Raw genomic sequence first — 26,787 nt, forward strand, 5'->3', positions numbered from 1 at the left:
GCTGTGTTGAAATAACTGCTCTGGGAAGACCATGGTTCATCACCCTGTGCTTGGGAAGGGAGGAGAAGTCCTACCTGGCTTTTCCTGAGCAACTGACAACCCTGCCAGACAGCCAGGCCCTGGGGAAAGCCCCCTGGCTGGCTGGTGCTTCCTATGGACACATCGGGACATGACACGAGCTGCTTTCTGCAGATGAGGGGCTCGTGGTAGCAAAGAAAAGGATTTTTAGTGAGTTTTTTTCAGACTAGACTAGACTGCTCAGCCACCTAATCATCTCTTAACACCTTCACCCAGCCCCAGGTAAACACCTCCTACCACACAGTTAGGGAACAGTTTGTCCAAAATTATTAACTGACCGCCTAATTACCAGAACCCCAAAGTCCCTGTAGTTACAGAGCATTCCCCCAAATCATTTCATCACCCCACAGAGCCAAGTGAGGGGAAGCCTGGCAGCAAACTCACCTGTTGGGCAGAGCTGAGCTGCAGGAAAGGCAACAGCCCCGTTGCCAATGGATCTTCCCTGCTTTCAGGCAGCTGAGGGGAGCAAAGCCAAGGCACTGCAAGGCTGTTCCCAGCAGCTTTGAAGAGCTGGGACCCGGGGACTGCTGGGAACTGCACTGGTCCAGGGCTCCTGGGTTGTGCTGGGACATGATCCTTACCTGGCCATGCTCCTGTGCTCTGAGGGCTGTTGGACTTGCCCTGGCAGGCCAGAGTTTCTCTCCTGATCCATCACAGCCCAGCTCCAGCCCTTGCTGCTGGTCCAGAGCAGCAGTGCCAGCAGTGCTCTACTGAGAGGAAGGAGGCTGGGAATGGATGCTTCAAATTCCAGTAAGACTATATGGAAATAGAGGCTGTGCTGCTGCTCTGGTGAGGAAAGGAGGGGGCAGAAACCTCTGTCCTTATGGATTATTTGGTTTTGTTGGAGTTACCGAACAGCATCATGTAAAAGAGCCCTTGGGAGAGGGAGAAGAGCAGCTGACATCAGTAGAAAGTAATTTTTCTCATCCAACAAAGCCAGGGGGTGCTCCACAATGGGGTAGATAATAAAGGAGAACATTTGGGATATGAGATTTGCTTGTTTCAGCAAGGACTGAGCGGTGGAGGTTACACAGAGGAGTAACATCCTTTTAGTTCACCTAAAGAAATAGCAAGTACAGATTTCCCAGTACTGCTGGTGGAACTGCACCCTTTGGCAAACTAGTCCCTCTTTCAGAGGTGTCCAAATGACCAGGGAGCAAAGTCCCACTGCTTTTCAGTTTTAAAGACAAATACAACAAAATCTTTAAAAATATGGACTCACATGCAGAAAGACATTTAGGGGGTTCAGTGCTGTGAGATCACGGGGAGCAAGAGCCTACAAACCCCATGTAGATTGGGCTGCAGGGCCTGGGATTGCACGGAGGGAAGAGTAGCTGTGCCTTCAGCCACTTGGCAGCCGCAGCCTGCAGAGACAACACAGCCACAGAGACACACTTGCTATGTTTATTGCATGCAGAATGACCCAGCTAGAAAACACTCTGGCTCTCCCCCCTTTCTGAGCATAACCACGTTTAACCTACAGCGGAGTTCTCACAATCAACCCCTCTTTGGCGTCACAGCAGCCCCCGGGGGACTGCGGGGACCCTCCGTGTCAGGTTCATGGTCATGCCTTCTGCCGTGCACGGCCGAGCTGTGTGGGGAAGCAGATAGCTAAGAGAGAAGAGAGTGCAGCCCTAAATGCTCGATGCTCCGTTCCTGTGATCGCTGCTGCCTCCGTGGGGAGAGCTGTTTTGAAGGGATGAACTCCTGAAGGAACCAGCCCCAGTACATTCAATGCCTGAACCGTGAGAGCCTGGGGGAGCGGCTCGCCTGGTGGTACCGCTGATACCCCTCAGATGCGGCCGGGAGCAGCAGGAGGTGGCTCAGTGAATCCTTCTGGCAGAGGGCCATGGCCTCCTTGTAATTTATCTTCTCCTTAGTGACAGGGTCAATGAGATCTTTCTCATAGTTGGACTCATCCTGGAGCCTGTTGGCCAGGTTGCTTGTTATCATCCCGGTCTGGACAGCTTCCAGCACAGGGATGCGACCGGTTTTCTTGGGATCAATGAGCCCTCCAGTTAGATGCTGGACTTGCAGGTAGGGGAAAGCACTGTCCTTGGTCATCCAACCCTTCTGAACTGCTTCCCCCACAGACAGCCTTCGCTTGGTCACCGGGTCCTCAATCCCCGTGAAAGCTTTCTGTGCATTGAGCAGTCTCTGCATGTAGGTCCTGTCAATCAGTCCCCTCTCAATCGCCTTATGGACTGAGAACCGGTCCCGAGAAATGAGGTCTATGATGCCCCCCGTGGCAGCCTGGGCTTCCAGCAGCTTCTGAGCTGTCATGGGATCGAGCAGCTTCTTCGCAAGAGCAGTTTTGACGCTGTACTTGGTGTCGGTGGTGGTGTCATACACCCCGGCGATGGGGGATGTGTCATCACCTATGCCCTTCTGTGAGGCTGGGGGGAAGAAGGTTTGGGTTTGGTGGGTGGTGGGTGATGTGAGTGGGGATTTGGAGATAATGGAGCCAATTGAGAGGGATGAGGGAGGCTTGGTTTCCCCAGCCACCAGCAAGGCAAATTCAGAGATGGGAATCTTGCCATCCCGGTACAGCTGGTACTCCTCCTTTGTGATCCTCCTCAGCCTTAGTGCATCATCGATGGAATACTGCTTCCCACTTTTCTTGTCAAGGAGAAGTGAGATTTCCCCATTTGGGCCCAGGGTAGTGACTTCCTCCCAGTCACACTCCAGCTCTTGCAGCTGGATGTACTGGCCTCTGTCTATGATACCTCGCTTATAGGCCTCGTAAGGGGACATGTCCTTCCCTGTCTCGGGGTCCAAGATAGAGATCTTGGTGGAGAGGTTTGTCTCTCTCATCTGGGTCTCGTGATTGATTTCTTCCCGGTTGACCTTTGACTGGAGATCCCGAATGAACCTCTCCTTGTTGTAGATCTGGTCCTTCTCCCTAAGGATGTCTGCCTCCAGCAGGGAAAACTCATGTTCCCGCTGCTTCTTCTTCTGCCTGTCATTCTCAGTCCGCTGGTTGAGCAGTTTGGACTCCTCCCGAAGGAAAAGGACTTTCTGCTGCTTCTGCCTCTCCAGATCCCGCAGTTCACTCTCCAAGTTGGCTCTCTCCTGGATGGCCAGGTTCCTGGCTTTCTGCAGCTCCGTCTCTTCGCGAGCCCACGTCCTCTTCATGCCTTCAGCTCTCTCGATCTTATCCCTGAGCCGCCGTACCTCCTCTTCTGCCTTTTGCTTGGCTCCTCTCTCCCTGCTCAGCAGCTCCCAGATTCGTGCACGTTCACTCTCCAGCGCTCTGTCCTTTTCCACTCGAATCACCTCCTTGTAGATGGTCTTTTCCTGGGATTTTGTTTTCTGCAGGACATCGACTTGCACCTGCAGGTTCTTGCATTCTCTCTGCAAGCTCAGCACTTCCATCTTCTCCCGGTCCAGCTCCAAGCGCAGGTTGCTGGCAGACTGTTCCAGGACTGGATCCTTCTCCAGCTTCACCACTTCTTCCATAATGATCTTCTCTTGCACCGGGGCCGGGCTCTCCTCCAGCTCCTTTATTCTCAGAGTAATTTGTCTCATCTCCTTCTCCAGTGCAAGCCTCTTGCTTCGATCCTCCTGAAAGTTGAGTAACTTCTCTTGCTCCTTCACCAGCGCACGAACCTGCTGCACGTCGCGTTCCAGGCGGCGCCTGTTGCTCACCTCCTCATCCAGACTCCGGCTCAGCCTGGTGTGCTCATCTCGGAGCTTTGGGTCCTTTTGAGTCAGTATCACCTCTTGAACAACTACCTTCTCCTCTGGTTTCCTCCTCTCCAGGAGCATGTATTTGTTCTGCAAGTCATAGATTGCATCCTCTGCAGCTCTCCTCTTCTGAGACATGTTACGCACCTCTTGACGGAGGCGATCGGCTTCCTTTTCCAAGAGTGGATCGTTCTCATATCGGATGACTTCCTTGTTGACCAGCTTGGTTTCCACCTTGGATCTCTCCCTCCTCCATTCATCCCTTTCACCCTGCAGCCTAATGAGCTGCTCTTGGGTCCTGCCATTGGTGTTCACCAGCTCATTGAGCTGCTCTTTCAGCCTGTCAATCTCTCTAAGAATCTCTGGACTCTTTTCATGTTTCACCACCTCCTCTATGACCTCCTTAAACTCCACCACTGGTTTCTGTGACCTGAGGACATTGAGCTCTGCTAAGGCCTCTTCCACTTCACTGTCAATCTTTGTCCTTTTCAGAGTGACTTCCTGCAGCTCCCTTTTCAGGTGTGCAATCTGCCGTTCCGTTTCAGGATCCACCAGGAAAATCTCATTGACCCTCTCTTTCACCTCTATCCTTGGTTTTTGCTTCTCTGCGATGCTGTACTGGCTCTGCAGCTCTCCCAGCTCACCCGTAAGCATCAAGTTTTTGCTCCTCTCTTCTTCAATCAGAGTTTTAAGCTTGGAAGTCTCTTTCAGTAACTCTGGGTCCTGCTCTACCTGCTTCACCTCCTTAACAATAATTTTGGGTTCTGCCATTTCAATTAGTCTTTCTACCTCCTCAATCTTGTTCTTCACTTTCTCTATCGCCTCTTCCACCGACTTCCTCTTGAAGGATTCCTCATCAATTTGTAGCTGCAGGGTCCTAACAGACTTCAGCATTTCTGGGTTTTTCTCCAGTTTGATCAGCTCCTTCACCACCACTTTCTCTCGGACGTTGGGCTGCTTTCGCTCCAGCATGTGCAGCTCCCTTTTGTGCTGCTCAAGTTCGGAAGCAGCAGCCAAGCTTTCCTCCTGGAGACGTTTGATCTCCTGACGAAGACTGGCTGCTTCACCTTCCAGGCTTGGATCCTTCTCAATTTTTGTGATCTCTTTGGTGAGGAGCTGAGCAGGAGCAACCTTCTTCTCGCTCTCCACCTGGGCAAGTTTACGGCTCATCACTTCGATGTTTTCTTGAAGGCTCTGCCTTTTTTTGCCTTCCTCTTCAATTTGCTTTACCAACTTAGAGAGGTTACTCTCCACCTGTGGGTCTCTGTAATATTCTATCACCTCCTTTTCTTCCACTCTTTCAACAGGCTTCTGAGTCTTCAACATCAGCAGCTTGTTTCTGTGTTCCTCCAGCTCCTCTTCAATCCTGGAAACTTTCCTCCTTTCCTCCTCCAGCTGCGATTTCAACCCCTCAGATTCCCTGCTTGTTGCAGCTTTGTTTTCAGATTTCTGCGTTTGCTCATGTACAGCTTCAATGTCCTCATGCACTTCCTTCTGCGAGGGAGAAACCAAAAAGAATTAAAAAAAAAAAAGGGCAGGGAAACGGAGTCATTCTTCTTTTTTAGGGTGGCACAGAGACCTTTTAAATGCCATGGCATGGTGGGAGATAGAGCTGGCACATAATCCCCAGGGAGTCTCCAAATATGGCTGTTTGTAAATGGAAAATGAGGACACGCTCCCATCAGTTCAAGCAACTGACTTGGTGTGTTTTCCCCTTGTTTTGGAGGTGCTGCAGCAGCTCACAAAGGTGCTTTGTGCTGCCTTGTACCTGCAGCTGATGGAGAGTAACTGGGCCAGGCCCCAGTTTAATCTCTTGTCCTTCCTGAGCACACTGAAAGTCATCCAGACCAGAGGCCTTTCCTACAGATGGTTCAAACCCTAGAAAGGTCTAAAAATCCTATTGCTTTGAAGTGTTTCCAGAAGGCTGTGAGCACTGAATTCCAGCCACATCCACAAACAAATCTGAAATTCTCAGCCCGTGAATGTTGATTAGATATAGCTGAGGACAGGCCTTAAGAGCCCTAGTCTTTTTTCCTAGCATACACTACAGCTTCAGTAAAGAGCTGAGGGTCCACACAAGTGAGTCACAGCCTAAGATAAGTGTCAATAAACTGTGATTACTTGTGGTCTTTTTCTCAGAGGGTTTTCATTCCTTCCTTCCTCACACTTGGATGTGAAGACTCAGGAAGGAGGAACCCCAGGCTGAGCAGATTTGAACCCCCAACCTAGAGTACCCCAATCTTGCTGTGAGCTGGTACCTTCTCAACAATCTTCTTGGCAAACTCCAGCCGGCTGAGCTGCTGTTTATTTTCTGCTGCCAGCTCCATGTAGAGCTTGGTTACATCACTTTCCTAAAAAAGAAACAGCGGTGAGAGCCTTGTCCCCTCACCCTGACACAGCTCTGTTGGGTGGGACGCTCTGCCACCCCTTTCACCTGGATGCACTTTGTGTACTGAACAATTTCAGGGATTAGTGTCTTCACGTCTGACTCCATAGAGACACACAGAGTCTAGGGACTCGTGCAGAAGATCTTGTCCCCATTATTTGAGTGCCTGTTAGACGCCTGCAGGTCTACACAAAGTCCAGACTTCCAAATTCACCTTGGGCCACACATGGATGGCAGTTGGTGAACAGCCCGAGGTGATGCAGGAGAACTGGGGTGCAACTGGGAGCAGCACAGAGGAGCTCCTGCCCTCACACAACTACCCTGTAAGTCTTATCTTCACATACAACATGGTAAGGAGGCAGCATCAGCAATCACAAGGCACCAGGGACAACCCTAATTCTGGACCTCATGTGCTGCTTTCCACCATAGACAAAGAGATCCCTGATGACTTCGACCTTGGGATTTGACTATGATCATCTGTGGCTGTAAGAGTGGATTAAGGCCTCGCAGAGGACATTGGGGCACGGGTAAGGAGATAGACAATGGTTTCCATGCCTTCATCTGAACATTTTACCTGGGCCTGGATGCTTTCCTGCAGGGGGGTCACACGCAGCCTCTTTGCAGCAGAGTCGGTCAGGGAAGGGTCCAGAGAAGAGCTGTATTTGCCTGCTTCAAGTTCATAGTCCTGTCCAGAGCAGAAACAGGAGAATCAGGTGGGATCTCTCATGTGAGACACTAAGGGAGTGATAAATGGGAAAACCCAGCCATACATTGAGCGTGGACTGCACATTCCGGGACAGTCTGACCACAGCGTTCTTCTCGGGCTCCTTGCTTTCAATCTCCTCCACCAGCCTCTGCAGGAGACACACGTGGTGTTAAGGACAGGTTGAAATACAGCAACACAGTGACACTCTTGCAGCCTAGAGAATTAGCTCAGCTGAGGGAATGATGGGAACAGGAAGATATTTAAGAAGAGTCTCCAAGGCTTTAGAGGATCTCAGCAGCACTATCACTTGCCCAGGACCTGGTACACTGATTTATCACATATGAGATAAATAGCAGCCAACACAGACACCTCCACAACTCATCATCTGAACTACTGAGCTTAGGATCTGACAAAGGAGAGAAAGATGCAGGACCCAATGCAACATCTCAGCTCGGGGTACAATCTTTCAGGATTGTAGATACACCATCTGTGGGCTGCAATCACAGTTATTCACTGTGACAGTGGGAGCACACATCCAGGAGCTGATGGTACAATTTTTTATGCAACCCAGTTCCCGCATCCCTGTAACGTTACAGGTTATGATGCTTGCCCTGGAACACACCTTCTGTGCCTGCAGCTTGTAGTTGATCTGGCTTGGCCCATCAGTGGTCTTCACTTGGTGCTTGGGTAGGTTGTTCATCCAGAACATCAGGTTCTCATTGGAGTTTTGGAACTGCTGGTAGGTGAGGCTGATGTTTCTGAGGGTCTTCTCTCTGCACAGGACAGAAGTGAACAGGAACATTAAGGGGGAGGGCAAAGATTCATCTGCAAGTTCCTAAAAAGACACTATGGTGAGAATGTCACAACACACACCAAGATAACAAAAAACAAGGGAGTGACAATTGATCCCTGAGTGGGGAGCCTAACTGCACACATCAGGTTTGCTACTGCAGCATGAACATTACTTGGGAGATGAGAGAAGGAAAAAGGCAGGCAACCAGCAGCAATCCCTGGGAGAAGTGTCTAAAAGGGTCTCTATGTGTAAGGTCCCTGTGTCAGGCAGAAGCCAGTAGTCAAAAACTGCCTTATCTCAGGTATCTGGAAGCTCAAAGCCTGTGCTGTGCATAGGAAGGTGGCAACTACAGAGCAGGACAGACCCAGTCCTCAGTGTTACAGGACAGTGGTCAGGATCAGGGTCCTGCAGTCAGGGGAGGTTGAGGTTGGATATCAGAAAAAGGTTCTTCACCCAAAGGGTGGTTGGGCACTGAAAGAGGCTCCCCAGGGCAGTGGTCACAGCACCAAGGCTGACAGAGCTCAAGAAGCATTTGGATGACACTCTCAAGCACACGGTGTGACTCTTGGGGATGGTCCTGTGCAGGGCCAGGAGTTGGACTCAATGATCCTTATGGGTCCCTTCCAACTTGGCATATTCTGTGATTCTGTGACCCTGACTAACACTGGTCCATGTCAGCCAAGAGGAGCAGAGATGATCCCACAGCCCCTCACCGCTGATCCAGCTGGTCGGCAACGGCGTGGTAGCGATCATTGAGGAGCTGCACCTCCCGCTTCTGCCGCGGCAGGTCGGGACAGAACTCCTGGAAGTTGTTCTGCACGGCACTGCAGCTGTGCTCGGCATCCTTGAGCCCCCGGTTCAGCTTCAGCACACAGTCCTCCTGGGCCACCAGGTCCCGCCTCATCTTCTGCAGGGGGAGAGAAAAGACACCTCCAGGTTTGTAGCAGTCAATGCACCAACCAAACACCCTCCTTAACCTGTCACCACTAACTGTGCAGTACCTGGGGGCTGGTCAGGCTCTCCAAGGGATGGGCAAGGTGGAAGAGGTGGAGCAGTGAGACTTACTCGGTAAGCAATGTGGGAAGCAAGGTGGGCTGGACAGTGGATGGAGCAGCATGCAGAAGGTTGGGAGAAGGTAAAAAAGGGTCCCTGTGAGTGTTAAGGATGGAGCAGGGAGATTGGAAGCAGGAAAGATTAGGGATGAGTGCGAGGCAGAGCAACAGAGATTAGATGCTAAAATGGTCATCATTTTAGGGACTCAAAGGTAGCCTGAGAGGGACAGAGCTTTTTGCTGGCCAGTGAAGGCAGGTCATCCTGCAATACCAACATGAAACCTTAAAGGAACAAGTCCTTAAAAAGGCTTCATTGCTGGCACCTCGAGGTGCTCAAATTAGCAAAGTCCAGCTCCTCCCACCATTGCTACCTGAGCTCAGAGATGTCCCTTCCTTAAGGAAGAGCCTGATGTTCCCCTACCTGCAGGTCATTGGCCCGATCCTGCAGGGCATTGGGGGATGCAGGAATGATGCTGTCCTGAGCCAGCTTGGCCTCAAATGTGCTGACAATCTTGTCTGTGTTCTCAATTTGAGTCTCCAGGTTGAGGGCAGCCTTGGCCCTGGGAAAGGGAAAAAATGACAGGACGAGGTTAGCTACAGGAGACCCCATTCTTCTCCTCTGCTCTCTGATTTTGCATGTTTAAGCTTATTTAACATCGGAGCTTCTCCAACATGACAGGGAACAAGCACTGTGCACTCACGACCCTGTAGTGCTGCCCAGAAGTCAGACACGTTGCATTTCACAACAACAGAGCTAGGACACACACCCATTGTGGTGGATTTTCCACAGTGGGGGGATCTGAGCACAGAATACACACAGAAACTCTTTCAGAGGTCGCTCTGGTGATGGATAGGAGGTTTCCAACCCGTGCAGGACCTCAACAAACACCGACATAGACTAAAAGCATTTTCTGTCATGCTTCTGTGTTGACACCTCTGTGCAAGGACTTCCTTCCCTCACCCCCATCAGGCCTTGCCACCAGCACTCACTTCTCGTTGTACAGGCTGGAGAGCATATTGACATCATTGTACTTGCTCCTGAGGGCGTTCAGCGTGACAGGGAGCTGGGAAGCCGAGGTGCTGGTGGATTTCTTGGAAAGGTAGGTCTCACACTCCTTCTGCAAGGCATCCTTGGCTGCCCCCAGGTTCTCCAGCTTCTTTGTTGTTTCCTGGCACATCAGATGGGAGCAGAGTCACCCAACACAGTCATAACAGTGCTGCAGTGGAAACTTGTCTCCCCCAGGGGTGGATTTGGCTGTGGGGCTCAGGGTGTGGTACCCCTCTCATAAGGAGCTGCCCCTTGGGGCACAGCCCCATCCAGACTGTGGCTGTCTGGCAATGGCAGGGTGTGGGAAAGAGATGGAAAAAACCTGCCTGAGCCCATCCTTCTGCCAGGGCTGGATAAATACCCACAGACGAAAATGTAACAAGCTGAGCTGCTACAGACCCAGACCTTATCCCAGAGGAAAGAGGAGGGCTCCAGAGCACTGCCTCTTTTCCTGTGCCACTGACATCTACCAGTCTGTACTTCCCATCAGGTGAGCCAAAGCCGGTCCTTGGATTAATTCCTTCTATCTTTTAATTTTTTTGCTACAGACTTGAGAGTGCAGGGTGACAGCATCCCTACAACCAGGCTGAGGATTGAATTCCCAAGACCTGGACCACAGCTCTGAAACAAACATACAGATTGGTACAGAGCCAAGGGAAGGACCTGAGTTTCCTGAGGGTTTGGCTTAACCTGTCCCATTTTAAGGATTCAAGCCAGCCTGAAACCCTTGCAACTACACAGCTGCCATCTCTCATGTAATTTCTATGTCAACCTGCTTTGGGGCAAGGACACAGAGCTACCAAACTCCTCCTGCTCCAACTCACCTGCTGCTGTTTGATCCTCCTGGCAAGGTCATCTGTGGGGTCATTGTAGTTCACAGGAGACCTCACTCGGCTCAAGACCTCCTTCTCTACCTGAACCAGGTCCTTGCCAACACGATCCAGGCTACTGAGGAGCCGGTCAGCTTGGGGATCATCCTGGACTGCTGGAGGGCTCCTGGACAGAGCTGCAGCGAGACACAGTTTAGGTTAATCCCCAGCTTTTAGCTCTTCCTTGGCCAGCCAGAGCTCAAGTCCAAAGGAGGGACAAAGACAGCCAAGTCTTTGCAGACACATCCCTGCTCAGCTTTGCTGGGAGCCTTTGAATTATAGCTGTGGGAATAACATGGCTAGGCAGGGGTTGGGATTTAGCCCTGGCTGCCTGCTTATTCCACAGCCCCCAGCTAGGGAAGAGAACTGCAAGGCACCCAGATTACAAAGCAGGTTTAATTACGGTTTCTGGATAGGCACATCCCTCTGCAACCCTAAATACCCTGCAGCTGTTGATGGAGCTGAAGGTCAATCACAGAGTTTTGAGAAGGGCAACAGATTTTAAGTGAATTGATATCACATAGTGAGTCCTTGGCAGCACCAGGAGTCAGATTATGCTGTGGCTGTTCTTTTCCACGGAGCAGAAAGCAACCTCCCACAGGGACCTGTGTGTGTATTGCAGGTACCTCTGCCCACCCTGGGTGGGTGCTTTGCTTCCAGTCTGCTTTGGGAGCTCTGGGAGGAAGGTGCTGGCTTTGGAGAGGGCTGGACTATCCAGCTGACATACCTTGCTGGCTGGGCTGGACCTGCTCCTTTTGGCTGCGTCTCAGGGTGCTCTGAACCGCCGCTCGCTTCTGCTTCACCGTGTTAAGTTCCCCTTCCAGCCTGTGAGCAGAGAGGAGCATCCTCAGCCAGCAGGATGGGACACAGCCCTGAGCGTGGCCTGACAGAGCCCTGCATGGCAGCAGCTCCGTGGCTCCTGCTGGGAAGGTGTCCCCAAAGGCAGGGGAAGGTGTCCCCGAAGGCAGGGGCAGTCTGGAAGCCTGCAGCCTGTTGTAACTCGGAGACATCCCTCAGGAAAGGGAAGAGCAGCAAAAGCAGCTGGTTGGCTTGAGCAGCTGACTTCTGCCAATGGAGCCAGCGTTTCCAACCCTCAGCAGAAGCTGTCAAAGCTGGAAGTTGATTTCATATGGTGGCAGCGCTTTGCAGCTTCACAGGAAGGGAGTACAAGGAGCTGCTGCTGTGGCTGCTGCAACAGAAATGCCAAGTCTCAATCGAAAGGATGGTTCCTGTCTAATGAAACTAGAGCTGGGATCTGTAAAACTGGAAGGACCAAAATGTATCTCTGGGAGAAAAAAGCCCAATGGAACTAGGAGGAAGGGAACCAGAAAAGACCAGGCCAGTTGTGATCCCTGCTGTGGACTGCTCCAACTAAACACTGTGTGCTAAAACCTGCAATTCCCAGCTTGCCTGGCTGCTGTCAGACAAGGGCTGTCTGGGGGGTCCAGGGCACAGCTCCATGCAGAGGAACTAAATTTCTGTTTTAAAGCACACATGAAACCCATAAATCCAAAGGACTCAGTAATCTGGGATGTGTGAAGAGGGGTGGGCACTGAGGAAGAGCAACACAACGCAGCAATCTTGCCCGTTGTGCCTGGGGACCCAAGCTCCCACCACGGACATGCCCACGTAGCTCTGAGTCAGGGCTGTGGCCTTTCCATGGCACTTGAGCTGCACTGATTTATCCAAAGACCCGGGGACATGATTAAAAAGGTAATGCCAACCTCCCTGCACCACCGCCCCGTCCTGTGGGAACGGCAGGAGCTGACGGAGCAGGCAGGCAGCAGAACTACACGGTGGTTCAAGGAGCATTTCTCAGTCTCCAACTGGGGCTGGCTGAGAGGAGATACCACAGATAACTCTGTCCTGTTTGGCAAGTCCCAAGCTCCAGACTGATTCTGCAATGAATTTAGTCAGACCTGTGCGAGTCACATGTTTGGGTGAAGAAATCAAGCCTGACTGCCAGAAAACTCTTTGACAGTGAGGTCCGTGCAGTGTGCAGGGCTGTTGAGGAATGGAAGGAACCTGGATAAGGTACCTCTCCAGGAGAGAGATTTCGTACTAGAGATAGTCATGAGTCCTGTTCCCAGCTGCTGTTTCCCTGCAGGTGAGGTGGTCAGGCTGGTTATGACCTGAGTGAGTCTAAATGTCTCTCTGGGTCAGACTCTGCGCTGCAGACTCACCTATTGACCTTGTCTATGGACTCAGGGTCAGGTGGAGGGATGGAGAAGCAAGCAGAAGGTGCCTCCTGGACCACACCAGCGCTGCTCTGCACCACCCACATCTCAGGGTTGCTGTTGTCCTTCAGGGTGTACTTGTCCCCTCTGGTCAGCTGCACCTGGGACAGAGACACAAAACCCAGTGAAAGGCTTGACTTTCTGGCACTAGGATGGTTTCTCCCACCTCAGAGCCAAGATCTGGAGCAAACAAAGAATTCAGCTCCCTGCTTCTTCTGAAGGTGCTGCCAGTCAAGCCCTTACCTCCCCAGCATCCCAGTCACAGAGGGTGTCCAAGGTGAGGGGCTGAGAGGGACGTGTCCTGCGCAGTTTCAGGGGGCTGATCTCTTTGCTCCTTCTCTTCAGGTCAGCGATGTTCTTCTCTGCCTGCTTCAACACCTTCTCCTCGTTCTAGACAAAACAGGGAAGACAGTGGTTGTGACCAGGCTTGCATGAGAAGGAAGGGGAGGGTCACACTACAGTGAGTATGCTGGGACCAGCTGTCCACCCTTGTGGAGCAGAGTCAGGAGGTTCTCCATTCTTGATCCCTCCATGTCCCTTCTTCCCCTTTTCATTATCAACACTCTCCTCGGTTTCCTTTGCTCACAGCAGGTCTTCCTTTGAAGGCACAGCCTGAGTTAACCTTAGGTGAACCCACACTGTTGTATTAAAATCTCCTGAAGAAGTTTTCTTTTTCAGGAATGGGACAGAGGCCTGCCAAGAGGTGGCTGCATTCCAGTGTCAGAAAGTACCAAGATCCAAGCACCTCTTGAGAGTGAAATGTGTTGCATGCTTGGGAAGATACCATGTTGAACGTGTCCCTTCCCTCTCTCCCGGGCAAATGTTCCTTTCTTATCTGCATCTCACCCCTCAGGTCAGATTTCTTTATTCCCTCCCTTGCCTTTGGCTCATGGGAGTGCTGAGGAGATGGGAGGACCTTTCCCTTGTGCTTGAGTGCCAGTGGCTCACACTCTGTGGGCCCTCTAATCCAAGTGTCTCCTATTAAGGACAACATGAGGCTCCTCCCTGCACTTCTCCTTCACTCTGATGGTGACCTGGGGCCTGGCTGTGTGTCACTGATGGGGACAGTGCTGTCCCAGGGGTCACTGCCCTGCAGTCTGGGATGCAGGGACTCAGTACTCAGAGCACGGTATTGCCAGGGGCTTCCCCCTCCCAAGCACAGAGCTGTGGTGAGCTGTCCCCATAGGGTTATTTACCCACCTCTTCCTCTTCCCCACTGTTACTTATTGGGGAGGTTACAACTTTGGATTTGCCCCTTAGGTCTGGCTGGTTCCACCAGCCCTGAAGATCTCACCTCCAGCTGAAGCAGCAGATCTGACACCACCCCGGGGCTGTCTTTGTTGAACTTGCTGTATTTGGTGTCCAGGTCAGAGCTCATCTTCTTCAGGGAGCGGCTCACAGCCTCAGCATCATCCTGGAACTGGAGGTGTGGGTAGGAAAACAGTCAGGCACGGGGGGACCTTACTACCTCCAAGTCCAGTGGGGTCTCTCAGTTCCCAGTATCTCTAAAAGATTAGGTTTTGAGAGGTGTTTCCCCAAAATGCCCTGACTAGGTACCAGCAGAGGATCTCCCATCCTCATTCCTCTACTTTCTCTCTTCCCAGCTTGCCCACTCTGGCCTGACCTGTAGACCCATGGCCCACGAATTTGCTTTTTACCTTCTTGTAGCTCTCCACACTGTTCAGTTGGCTCTCTTGGCAAATGCAGAGATTCAGGAAATTTTGCCACTCGTTCTTCAAGGCTTCCTGGTGAGCCTGTGGTGGGACAGAGCACAGCTCAGTGGGCTCCAGCTGGTCCTACCTCCCCCAGCACTGGCCTCCTTTCCCCAGAAGTCCCAGAGATCAGAGGAAGAGCAGAGACAAAGCTGTGCCCAGGCACTGCCTGATGCTGAACCTGGGCAAGGACACCCCTTGAGAAGGACTTGGCTCATACAGAGCAGCCACCATTCCCCAAGGGGTCTCAGCTCTGGTGGTGCTGGGGGCTGAGAGCCCACTTCAGCCTGACACTGCATCTGCAGGCTTGGAAATACAACCTGGGCAGCCGGGAACTGGTTTCACTTGGGAGAAATCACACCATGTCATAGCTCCCTGCAGCACCAACATATCTGAGCAGCTGGGCAGGAGCTGGTCCCAGCACACAGATGGTTCCCACCATCTCCTGGAGATTTTGAAAGGGGTGAAGACCCTGCACTGCCCTCAGCTTCCCCATAAGGTTGGAATAGGCAGTAAGGTGCTGCAGTACAGCCAGTGCAGTGTGGGAGGAAAGAGTAACAACTGCAGAAGATGTGAAGGGGTCTCCTCCAACCCTCCTCCTGGTTCTTGATGCACAGGCACTCTGGTTCTCTTACAGGGTTTGGGAAGAGACTCCCTGTCCCTACCTGGATAGGCTTGATGGCTGGGTGCTTTAGTTCAATCATCCTGTCCCCATCGTCCTGAAGGTGGTTCACAAACTCCTCTTGGCTGAGCAGCTCATTGGACTTGAAATCCTGGAGGGGAAGAGAAACTTCGTGACCTTGGGAGCATGCAAGGAGCACAGAGAGCACCAAACCCCAACATAACAGAGACAAGGCTCCCAAAGCATCCTTGTTTGTTTGTTTTTTAAAAACAGAAAAGACTAGGCAAAGCTAAAACAAATTAGACGCACTTGGGCCTCAGAAGGCATCAGGGCATTCATTCAAAGAGCATTTTCCTAAGCAATTATCCCTCTATTCTTCCTGGTCCCAGCACATAGTAGTCACTGGGTTCTGTATGTTGGCCACTGAGGCTGATGTGATACTGAGTCCTTCCCTTCTCTCTGCCTCACTGACAGCTAACATATGATCCCACATTCCAGCTCAGGGGACTGGCAGGGACACACAGAGTGGCTCATCCCTAGTTCCTCAATGAATCCAGAGGATCTCTTCCACTTCTGTTTCAGTGCCCAGCACTATTGGGCTGCCCTGGGAAAGCCCCAGGCTCAGGGCTGGTGGAGGATGTCCAGCAGGCTGGGATCCATCCTGCAAATCTCACATGCCAGGCTTGGCCAGACTCCCAAGCCAGGACCTGCTGCCACCCCCCAAAGCTCACCTCGTACTCCCGACGCACACTCTGCACGTCCATCATTTGGTCACTCCAGTCCTGCTTCAGGATCTTGGTCTGCTGCTCTGTCAGGTAGCCCAGCTCCTTGGTGCAGCCCTGGAGGTGGTGGTAGAGGCTGCCCAGGCTCTGCCCTTGCCAGATGGAGGCTTTCTGCCCACACACACGGGAGAGAGACAGTGTTGGTCCTCAGCCTGAGGAGTCCCTTTCCCCTCCTCTCCAGGACCCTGCTCCTGTTGCACATCCACCACGAGATTCCCAGAGACCTCAGTGAGAAATCTGCCACCACTGGCTCTTATCTGATGGGGCTGCCATTCCCCTTCCCTCCCCACAGACAGGATATGTTTGTCTAACCAGAATCCCAGGTGTGGGCTGGTGCCTCGGGCACTCTCAGAGCTGGCCCAGCTCTCCTGTGTTTCTTATAAATCCCATTTTCAACATTAAACCTTCACGGGCCCAGCTGGCTAAAACCAGGACCTTCTTCCCAGCCACCTCCTTTGCTCCTGCTGCTCATTTCCTCTCTGGAGCCCTTGATAGGGATCAGGTTGAGCCTCAGCATTTGCAATCCTGATTGGGAGCAGCGTGTGGGCTGGGATGGGTTTCTTGCTGCCTCTGTATCCCTGTGCTCATGGACACACATGGGCAGCTCCAGATCCATGACCCATGAAGAGGAGAGACATGGATCTCACTCACAGCATTGCCCTGAGGGCAGCAAGAGCGCTCTCAGTTTACACCCATCCCAAGCTGGGAAGGAAATGAGGAAAGAAGAGGGACATCACTGAGAAAGCCCAGAGGTAGCTCCTGCTTTGAGCTGGGCATTCCCAGTCCATCAGGGATGGTGTTACTCCGCTGTATGACCCCATCTGCACAGAAAACCACCGAGAAGCTTACCAGCAAGTCCTTGTACTGGCTTTTTAAATCTGCCACATCCTGGGTTACAACACAGCCCAGACCAAGGGAGGCGGGGGGGGGGAAGAAAAAAAGAGAGAAAAAAAAAGCTGTTATCAAAACATGTGGTAGATACTGATGAGCTGATTTATGGAATGCGCTTTAGAAACCATCCAAGAATCACCTCCCCGGCCCCTGAATGGCTCTGTCTGTCCCAGCTCAGGCCCCCCATGCCCTCTGCAAAACAAGGGTGAACATTCACCGTGCAGAGGAGCAGATGGGACATGGGCCTGAGTGAAGCAACAAGAACAAGGAGGGGACAGAGGATGCCCTACCCCGGAATGGAGGTTCTTGATCTGGAGCCCGTAGGCTTCGATCTCCTTCTGCAGGATGTTGTGCTCAGCTATTTGCTTCTCCAGCTCTGACATGCCAGGGCCGTACTGTCCTGCGTTGACTTGTTTCTGTGCAAAAGGAATTAGGCAGAGATTAAAGCAAAAGGCTTTATTTCAAGGAGAAACCCCAGTGAGTGCTGGCAGGGCATGAAAAGATCTGGAATCTGATAGCGGGCTGGGAGCAAGGGAAGGGATCTTGTTTATTCCTGTGACTGCTGCTGATTGCCTTTTCCCCAGCCATACACAGGGAAAAAGATAATCAGGGCATATAACCCTGATGTAGAAACCTAAGCTGCACCAGCTCCCTGCCCATGGTGACATGCTTTGGATGCACTTAGTTACCATCCAGCTTTCAAGGGAATCCAAACTGACTCCAATCTGGCCACTCTAAATACCCAGACCTCGCTGTGAGAAACTCTCAAAGGAAGGGCTGTCAAGTTGTAGGAGACATCACCTTCTGCATCCTTTCATCCCACAGCAGAGCTCTCTACCTGACCCCTTCTGGTAGCTCTTAATCTGAAAGGATCAATCCAGAGCGTTTTAAGAGGTGGGAGGAGAGTCTTTCTTCCACCCAGAGCAGCTGAATTATTTCCACCCCTCTGCAACATCCCTGCATGATGCTGAGCACGCAGTTTGGAGATGCATCCAAACCCAGCTGCTGTTACCATCTTTTGGTCCAGAATCCTGGCCCAGTCCACCCTGGGCCCCACGTCGGGGACGTTCAGCTGCTCGTAGAGGGCCCGGTACTCGGCACACAGCTGGGTCACACGGTCATGGAGCTGCTGGATGCTGCCAAGGGGAAAGGGCACATGTCTCTGTGTCAGCTGGGAAGAGGGACAGCCAAAGTGGGGTTTGTGGAGCCCAGATTTCACTTGCAAGACTCAGGCTACTCTGCTGTCCCTCTGTGGCACTGGCCTCCTTCAGCAGTGGAGGCACTTGTCCTGCTGTTCTCTATCTCCGGGGATGTCTCAGGAATTATAGCCCAGGATGACACTGCAGGGAGATCAAGGCTGTGCCTGCCCAGCTAGAAAACTGCCATTCCCTCCTGATTTCCACCTAGTAGTGCTGGAAGTGGAGGGGAACAAAGCCAACTGAAGCTCTTCTCCCATTCCAACACCCATGTCTGACTCTGTGCTTGCCTGAACCAAAGGCATTCATTTTAGGAAACGCAGAGGAAAAGGGGATTTGCCCTGAGAGTGGGGCCACATTTTATCTCTGCGTTTTTCTGGTACCTTTTACAGGAGCTCCCAAAAGAATGGGGCCTCTTGGGCACTCACCCTGGCAACCACTCTGTACACTCTTATCTCTATAATATATTGGCAGAAAATCTGATTTTAAGGCTAAACTCTGTGGGAAGAAGAGTTGACACTACCTCTCATGCCAATGACTGGAACTCAGTCTAGATCATAGAGGGGCTCCCAATTGCTCAGTGCCCCCATCACATCAGTCCCCCCACTGCACTCACTCTTTCTCTATCTCAGAAGCCTGTGGGTGTTTCAGCCGCTTGGCACGATCCACATCCAGGAAGAGATCCTTCAGCAGGGTCTCTGCTTCCTTCAGGTTCCTGGCATTCTCTGTCTGGAACTCAAAAGCCTTGTTCTTCTGCTGATTGCTGGAATCCTGAAGACCGAGGGAGACAGAAGAAAACAGCCTGGTCGGACCACAAAGACCTCACAACAACTTCCTTGGCCAATGCAGAGGCTCTGGGTCCTCAACATGTCAACCACAGAGGATTCCTGGTAAAAGGGTTGAGCTGGGGAGCCCAGCCCAGTGCAGCTGCTGTTCCAGTGTCCCTCCCACCCAGGGACTGGTGTGGGTTAGACTGGCTGCCTCTGAGCTTGCTGGGAGGCACAGGGCTGTGCTGCCGTAGGTGAGACAGCCTTGGCTGTGGGAAGCATGAGGCACTGAGCAGAAAAGCACAAGGCTGGAATTTGGGAGGCCCTGGGATGCAGCCTCAGGGGCTGGGAGGCTTTGTGGGGTGTCTGCTCCTCCCCAGCCTCCAGTCAGCCCCCAAACCTGCACCAGCACGCACAGAGCAAACACCTGACCTGTCATCCCAGACACTGCATTTGGAGGCAAAGACTTTCACCTTCCCACCACCCTCTGCCACAGCTCACCTGCTTGAGCCTTGACTGTGTCTCCAGGATGTCCTTCTCCACCTGGTCGGCGTTTGTCTGCATGCGGGAGATGAGCACGGCCAGCTCATTTGTGGAGGACCTGAGGGAGGGAACAGCAGAGCAGAGGGGTGGGTGAAAGCAACTCCCACCCTCTTCATCACTGCCCAGGACCTGTCCCAGGTGTGGTCCTTCAGGCCTTTCCCCATATCCTCCTGGTCTCCAAGGAGAGGGTTATGAGCCGTGGCCAAGGGCACAGACACACACAAGTGGTTGATGCCTGGCTGTTGCCTTCAGACAAGAGAAGGTAAGAGCTGGTGTGTTTAGGGTGAGCAGATTTTCACATCTGCACAACTCCCAGCTGCAGATGCCCAAAAGTTCAGGTGGATTCAAAAAGCATTGGAGGAAAAAAAAATTTAAAAAAAAATAAAAGGAAAAAACACCCAACAACAAACAACAAATCACTGTAGGGCTCCCAAAGGCACTGACACCACATCTGGGCTGGGAAAACCTGAAGCCACAGACGGCTGGAGGCCAGGAGAGCACCCTGCAGAGGCAGCACAACATGCTCACCCTGTTTGGAGACAATTCCTTGAGTGCCTGCCCTCAGCTGCTGGCAGAGGTGGCCCTTCAGCCTGACCCAGAGCTGCCATCCTGCTGTCTTGTTCCATGTGAAGTGCTCCACAGTTGGGCCCATTGAGTCACTGGAGAGCCCAGTGCCACCCCAGGGCCGGGCTGCAGAGGACACAGACTTGCACCCCCTGGGTGCTGCACAGGCTGTTGCATTTGTGCTGTTTTCAGAGCTTGGGGAATAGCACAAAGCTGAGTCAGGGGAGGTTTAGGTTGGATATCAGGAAAAGATTTATCACCCAGAGGGTGGTTGAGCACTGGAACAGGCTCTCCAGGGCAGTGGTCAGGGCACCAAGCCTGTCTGCATTTAGGAAGTGTTTGGACAATGCTCTCAGGCACATGGTGGGGTTGTCAGGGTGTCCTGTGCACAGTCAGGAGATAGACTCCATGATCCTGATGGGTCCCTTCCAACTCAGGGTACTCTGTGATTCTATAATTCTAATTTCCCAAGGCCATTGCACACCTGCCAGCTCTCCTTGCCCCAGTGAGGCTTCACTGAAGGCTCCCAACAGACCATTCCCTATTGCCTGTCACCCCAGGGCCATCACACAGCTGATGGTGCCATCACAGCCCTTACTCCATCACCGGGATTGGGAATGAGCCCTGCTGAAACAGCTGGATCCAAAGCCTGCAGCAAGGCATGGGATGGCTCCCAAAGCTCCCTGAGGACAGGGAAGCACAAACCTTGGTGCCACCTTCGTCCTCATTGTCCTGTTGTTTCTAGCAGCATCTGCCCTTGAGGACAGTGCCAGCCCTACCCTGCAGGCAGGGAGAGCACGGTGTGGGCAGAGGCAGGAGGGTGTGGAGGAATAACATCATGCAGAGCCCTCAGAATGCTGCTGATGGGACAAAGTTCAGTGAGGTTACGTGTCAACGGTGGGGTCTGAGACCAGGAGGAAGAGTTTGAGCAGCAGCAATGTGACATTGCATGGGGGTCTGGGTGGGGGACACTTCTTCAGGGCAGGTGGTACCTCTTTGGTGGAAGAAGAAGGTGGGAGAAAGGTGATGTCCTGCAGCAGAGCCACCACATCTGCCCTAGAGCCATGTGCTTTCTTTCCAGGTCCCTGAATCCAGCAAAGGACAGAGGGAAGTGGTTCCCTTAATGGCTCTGTCATTGCTCCAGCTCCTCAGCATGGCTCCAGCTGTTCCACCGTTCATTCCAAAGGCTGTAGCAGATACTGGGATGTTCATTTATTACAGCCCCAAGTGACTGTAACGTGCCAGTGAGTGTCATGGTCACCCCAAGCCAAGCACTCAGATGCCACAGTTCCTGTTTCAAGTGAGCCCAGCCCACTCTGACTGTAGCCTGTGTAACTCCAGCGGAGGCAGAGCCCCAGCACGCCTGCTCTCAGCATCCTCCTGTCCCCTTTCTCCACTTCCTCCCTTGTTTTTGATTTCCCAAGAGGGCAGCAGCAGCTCTCAGCTGCCCTGGGGGATTTTGGATGGCAGCATCTCCCGGCCATGCCTCTGCTTCCCTGCCCGGAATGCAGTGAGCAAAGTAAACGGGGACTGCTGTGCTCCAGCAGGGCCCCCTCTACAGGGTCTAATTCCAGGGATTATGGAGGCGAAGAGCCCAAGCAGAGCATTCATCGTCATCATCATCCCCATCCAAGCATCACTGTCTGCTACAACCTGTCTTTTATATCCCGTTAATCATCCCTCCCACCCAATCTGTGCCCCATGGATGCCTTTCTGAGATAAGCTCAGGGAGATGAATGCTGGCCCCAAGCCCCAGCACAAAGGGGTGGGTGGGAGCAGCACAGAGCCAGGACTTGGTCCCTGTGAGCCAGAGTGTGCAGCGGGACAGAAGCTCTCAGAGGTCTCCCCTCCCCAGGAGGTTACACAATCTCCCACTCATCCCTGACACGCCTGGAATGAGGTGGTGTCCCATGAGCAAATACTCGAGCACCACCCAAATTTCCTGCCCGGGCTCTCTGTGCAGGGAGGAGAGTGTGAGTCACGGGCTGGGCTGGGCCCTGTCCCAGGAGATGGATGCAGCTGTCCCAGGGGATGGATGCAGCTGTCCCAGGGAACAGACACCTCTCCCACTGGGCAGGGAGAGCATTGTCCCCCCAAGAAGTCTGACCAAATTCAGCTCCCACGTGGGAAGAGTGGGAATGGGGTGTCCAGTTTGAGCCCATCCCAGTTTGTCTTGTGACTGTGAATACCTCTGTGCCATTCCAAGAGGGGAGAAGTGAGGATCCATCCTTCCCAGGAAGGGCAGATCCCCAACAAAATCCTGCTTATTCCTGCTGGCACCCCTTTCTGACTGAAGGAAACACCGGGACATCCCATCTCTTGGTTTACAAGGCTGGACACAGGAATCAGCTTTGTTTAGGCTGAGCCACAAGAAAAGTATGGACTGAAAAGACATGAGAAACCTCCTGGTCATGGGGACTGAGCCCATCCCAGCCTGTGCTGCATGGGGCACCGGACATTAGAGACCAGGATGCTACTGCAAAAATGCTTCCTGGAGAGCATCACCTCAGGAGCAGAGGGGGGTCTGCCCTGTGCTGAGTGTGAGCTTCTCCTGTCAGTGCAAACACCCATCCACACAGGCTGCAGTAACGTGGTGCCTCACCATCCTTCCTCGGGGTGTCCCCCTGCCCCATCCCCGCTGCTCCTGGGCAGGAGCCCTCACTCAACCCAGCTGGGCCCCACATCTCAGGATGAACATACTGACATTTGGGCTGCAGAGAGGCAGCCTGGCATCAGGTGGGATACAAGGAGCCACGAGGTCATGTTGTGCATCCCTCAGCCTCCCAGAGCTCAGGCCCAGCTCCCTGCACAGCTCATGGTACAGCCACAGCCCCAGGACAGCTGAGGGCAAGGCTCAGCACAGCTCCTCCTGCTCCTCCTCCTCCAGAGCCAGGGCAGCCTCCTCCCTAGGGCTATCTCATGCCTGGGAGAGGCAGAGCACTATTATTATCATTATTAATTGGTTCATTTCTCATACCACTTTCTGCCTCCTGGACAGTCCAGCCACACGCAAGGGACAGTGTCACTGAGCAGGGGCAGGACTGTCCCCACTCCTGGTCACTCCTTCCAGGGCACATTTGGGCAGGACCACAGCACCCATGTGCTGCAGTCCCTGATCCCTCCATCCCTTCCTCACAGGGGACTTTGTTTTATGGCAGACCCCAAAGCTGGGTCTGTTCTCCCTGACATGTCCTTGTACATTTTGATCTGCCAGCAGATCATAGCACAGCACCACTGACCCCCTGCCAGTGCTGGGTTAATCCCTGAGCCTGTGTCTCCCAGGGTCCACCCTGCTCTAGACTGATCAAGGAGAAGTAGGAGGAGGCAGTGGCAAAAGCAGCAATCCCAGATGATTAAACCAGGAGGTGACTTCCCCTCCACCTCCAAAACCACCCACAGCCTTTGTTAAAAATCACACCCAGGCAGCCAGTCCAGCCAGATCCAATTCAATTCCACCTTCACATGAGTTTTCCCTTTCAACCCTGCAGTGCCTCCTCCAGAGCAGGGCACATCCAGGATGGTCCCTGGGGACAAACCTCCACTTGCTGCTGCCTCCCTGGGATGCATCCACCAAATGGAGGCAGAAAAGGACCCTGAGAGCTGAGATGCTCAGCACCATCATCCCAAGGACCAAGACAAGGTACCTCTGTAGGGGTCCAATCACTAATTGTGAACCCCAGAGACAGGGAACCTCAGCTGCTGCTGAGCTTTTGGCCTTGGGGCCACCAAGAGCAGCCTTGGGCCACCAACATTTTCTCGGGGCCATCTGCAGAGTGTGTGCTGGTGGCTGCTCCCAAGACAACTCATCCACCTTCATTTTCTCAGCTACTTTGGGTGCTGACCAAGCCCCAGGCCATGGCCAAGCGAATTAGGCTGTGTCTGATGGTTGGTGCCTCCTAAAACAAGCACAACTAGCTCAGTAATTGCTGCACTCCTGGCTCCAGCCTCCGTCCTGCACAGGGAAGAGGTGTGAGGTCTCGCTGGGATGCAACTCCAGTTATCCCAAGAGGCTCATGGCAGGGGAGAACCTGGCCCAAACCCTCTGCAGCACTGCAGGGGCTGCAGCGAGCTGACATGAGAAATCCCCAGCCTGCTTTGAAAGCCGGCTGAGGAGGTGGATAGATTGCATTAACAAGGCTAAAAAACCCAGAGCCTGACACAGCTCCAGGGCTGCTGGGGAGGTGGCTCACTGCTGCCAGGCCCCAGCAAATGCTTGGTGTTCAGGGAGCCCCCAGACCTGCCTTCAAGATGAGTCTGTGAGTGCTCAGCTCCACTGAAGCTTCCTGTGGCAGGGGTCCAGCTCCTGACACCCACTCAGGTCCTGCTGCCCTGCCCAGCAGCACCTGCCACCCTCCTCCTCAGTGGCTGTTTGGTGACCTGGGGTTTGGACCCCCAAAACAGAGCAGTTGGGTGCCAGCACCATGTTGTGACCCCACAGGTGTCCACACACGCCCCCCACTCTGGACTGCTGGAGGTGGTCCCAGGAGAGGGGGCCAGCACCCCCCCCCTGCAGGTCCCCTCCTCTTCACCACAAACCCCCTTGCAATTTCCTCGCCCTCCAACCCTGACAGGGAACAGGGATCCCCACAGAATCAGTCCACCAACACCACGAACTGTAAAATTGCTGGGGAAGGTGGAAAATAACCCCGAGTTAACAACAGCAGCTGCAGGGAGGGATGAGCACTCCCTCTGCAAGAGCACCCTCTCCCAGAAGCATCCCAGTCCCATCACATATCTCACTCCCCAGAGCTTAGGGAATCTCCTCACAGAATGGTTTGGGTTGGAAGGGACCATAAAGACCTCCCAGTCCCAAGCCCCTGCCATGGGAGGGACGCTTTCCACCAGACCAGGTTGCTCCAAACAGCTCCAAAAGAGGCAAACTCAGCAATTTGACCTGCAGAGACCCGGCCTGTCCCCAGGATGGGTTAGAGCAAACCCACTCCCCACCCCTCTCCTCCACCTCAGCAGCACCAGACTGAGCATCCCTCTCCAGGGATCCCAGGGCAGCATCACACCAACCCCACGGAACCAATGAATCCCGGGATCTCAGACCCAGGCTGGGATCTGCTTCACCACCGAGCAGATCTCGCTCCACCCAAGCACAGGGGCTGTGTTTATCCTGCCTACTCCTTCCTGCCCAAAAGGGGCTTTTTGCACCTCCCTGCTCAATGATGCACCCTGAGCACATCGTCAGGCACTGGGGCTGCACAGGGACTTCTGGGAGGGAGCACAAAGCCCTCCAAAGACAAGGACAAAGGCTGGGGCAGCAAGTTTTGGCATCAGCTTCCAGCAATCCCAAACCTTCTGCTGCTCCACAAAGAGGGATAGTTCTTAAGGGAACTTAGTAAACACGGATCACTCATCCCTCATCTTCCCCCAGGGTCACAGGATGGGGAGAGAGAGAGGAGAGGGGTCACACTTACTTGCTGGGCTTGACAGGGGAGCCTCTGTTGGGGGAACTTCTGCTCGGGGAGCCTTTGCCCACCCCCTTGAACATGTTGGCCAGGTCCCAGCGGGTCTCCCGGAGCCTGCAGAGTCCTCGTGGGCGCCGGATCTCCGCTCCGGTCTGTCGGGGTGGAACAAGACTCAGCGGGGGAAGGTCGGCGGAGCACTAAAGAGCAGTTTCTGGGAGGCTCCTCCCCGAACGCAGGTGAGCAGCAGCAGCAGCAGCAGGAGGGATGGAGGAGGCACATATGAAAAAATGACTCGAAAAACCAGTTTAGGGTGGAAAGAGCAGAGCCCCAGAGGGAGAACGGGAGACCCCGCCCTGGCTCGGAGAGCGCTTTGGCACACACAGGCACGGCCGTGCAGCAGCTTCACGGCAGAGGGGCAGAGAGCACGGCCTTTGCAGGGAGGAAAAACCTGCAAATGCAACTTGGAAGGGGTGCACTGCAGCTACTGAAACGTACTTTAAAGCATCTTCTTGTAGTAGCTGTTCAAAATGCTAGAGAACAGCACAACTTCTACAGACAAAGCCAACCAAGAGTTTTCCAAGGTGGCAGCAGCAGTTTGGGAACCAACCACCAATCCACAGGACTTGATGTTATTTTGCAGTTCAGCAAACTTTTGGCCCAGGTTTAGCACAAGGTGGCCCTGGCTCCCAGGAAAACCAGGAAGGCTAATGGCAGAGGGAAGATCAGCAGCTCCAGTGCAGCATCACAGGAGCCTCAGCCAGGGGGACTGAGGCTCTGGGACAAACTTGGGTACCAAAGCCCCAAAATCTGGGTCTGAGGCTCTGCCTGGACACCTTGTCTAGGCAAGATCTTCGAGCAGGCTTTGCCTGTGGGCAGCTCTTTCCTTTGTGGAGCAAATGTTCAGAGTCCCATCTGGTTCCCAGTACAGCCCAACAACACCCTGGCACCTCTGTGGCTCCTGGGGATGCCCGTCCAGATAGTGCTGCTGGTGGGGCTGCCCAGCCCCACAGCTCTCCTAAGGCACAGCAAGGACTGGCTGTATGTTGGTTTCAGACAAAGCCAAGCTCAAAGCTCCCCACAAACCAGGAACCCTGTGTTTCAGGCTGATCTGGCTCAGATCCCACAGCAACAGGGGATCCTTAACCCGGGAAGGAACAGAGAGAGAGGGCAGAGGATGGAGGAGGAAGAGGACAGGAACAGATGGAGGTCACAGCCACCATGTGATGCCAGCACAGATTCGTGGCTGTTCTTCCCCATTCCACGTGGCCCAAGGACAACCCAGGACCAGAGACAAAGGCCTGGGGTCCATCATCCCCTCCTGGGTGACTTCTTTGTCCTCTTTAAGTTGACACAAAACAAATCATGCTCACCTCAGGAGAGAGGGAAAGACACAGACAGGATGGAAAGTGGTTGCTGAGAGATCACCCCTTTGCCATTGAC

The 26,787-nt window shown here is 53.3% G+C and overlaps 1 protein-coding gene across 1 annotated transcript; it reads right to left on the reverse strand.

Moving 5' to 3' along the window:
* Positions 1–1,809: 1,809 nt before the first annotated feature.
* On the reverse strand, positions 1,810–25,430 carry EVPL (envoplakin). Its single transcript, XM_017832985.1, has 22 exons — positions 25,357–25,430; positions 19,328–19,427; positions 18,676–18,830; positions 17,876–17,999; positions 17,154–17,279; positions 16,822–16,860; positions 15,922–16,083; positions 15,234–15,341; positions 14,515–14,610; positions 14,151–14,276; positions 13,100–13,246; positions 12,803–12,957; positions 11,347–11,444; positions 10,575–10,756; positions 9,693–9,871; positions 9,124–9,262; positions 8,364–8,557; positions 7,480–7,630; positions 6,922–7,005; positions 6,726–6,836; positions 6,024–6,116; positions 1,810–5,259 (listed from the first exon to the last, which is right to left on the reverse strand). Exons 1-22 carry the CDS (start codon positions 25,428–25,430, stop codon positions 1,810–1,812), a joined length of 6,093 nt encoding a protein of 2,030 aa, XP_017688474.1.
* Between the last annotated feature and the right edge of the window lie 1,357 nt (positions 25,431–26,787).

The sequence above is a fragment of the Lepidothrix coronata genome, unplaced genomic scaffold (genome assembly GCF_001604755.1).
Source record: "Lepidothrix coronata isolate B3197 unplaced genomic scaffold, Lepidothrix_coronata-1.0 Scaffold210, whole genome shotgun sequence".
Classification (NCBI taxonomy): domain Eukaryota; kingdom Metazoa; phylum Chordata; class Aves; order Passeriformes; family Pipridae; genus Lepidothrix; species Lepidothrix coronata.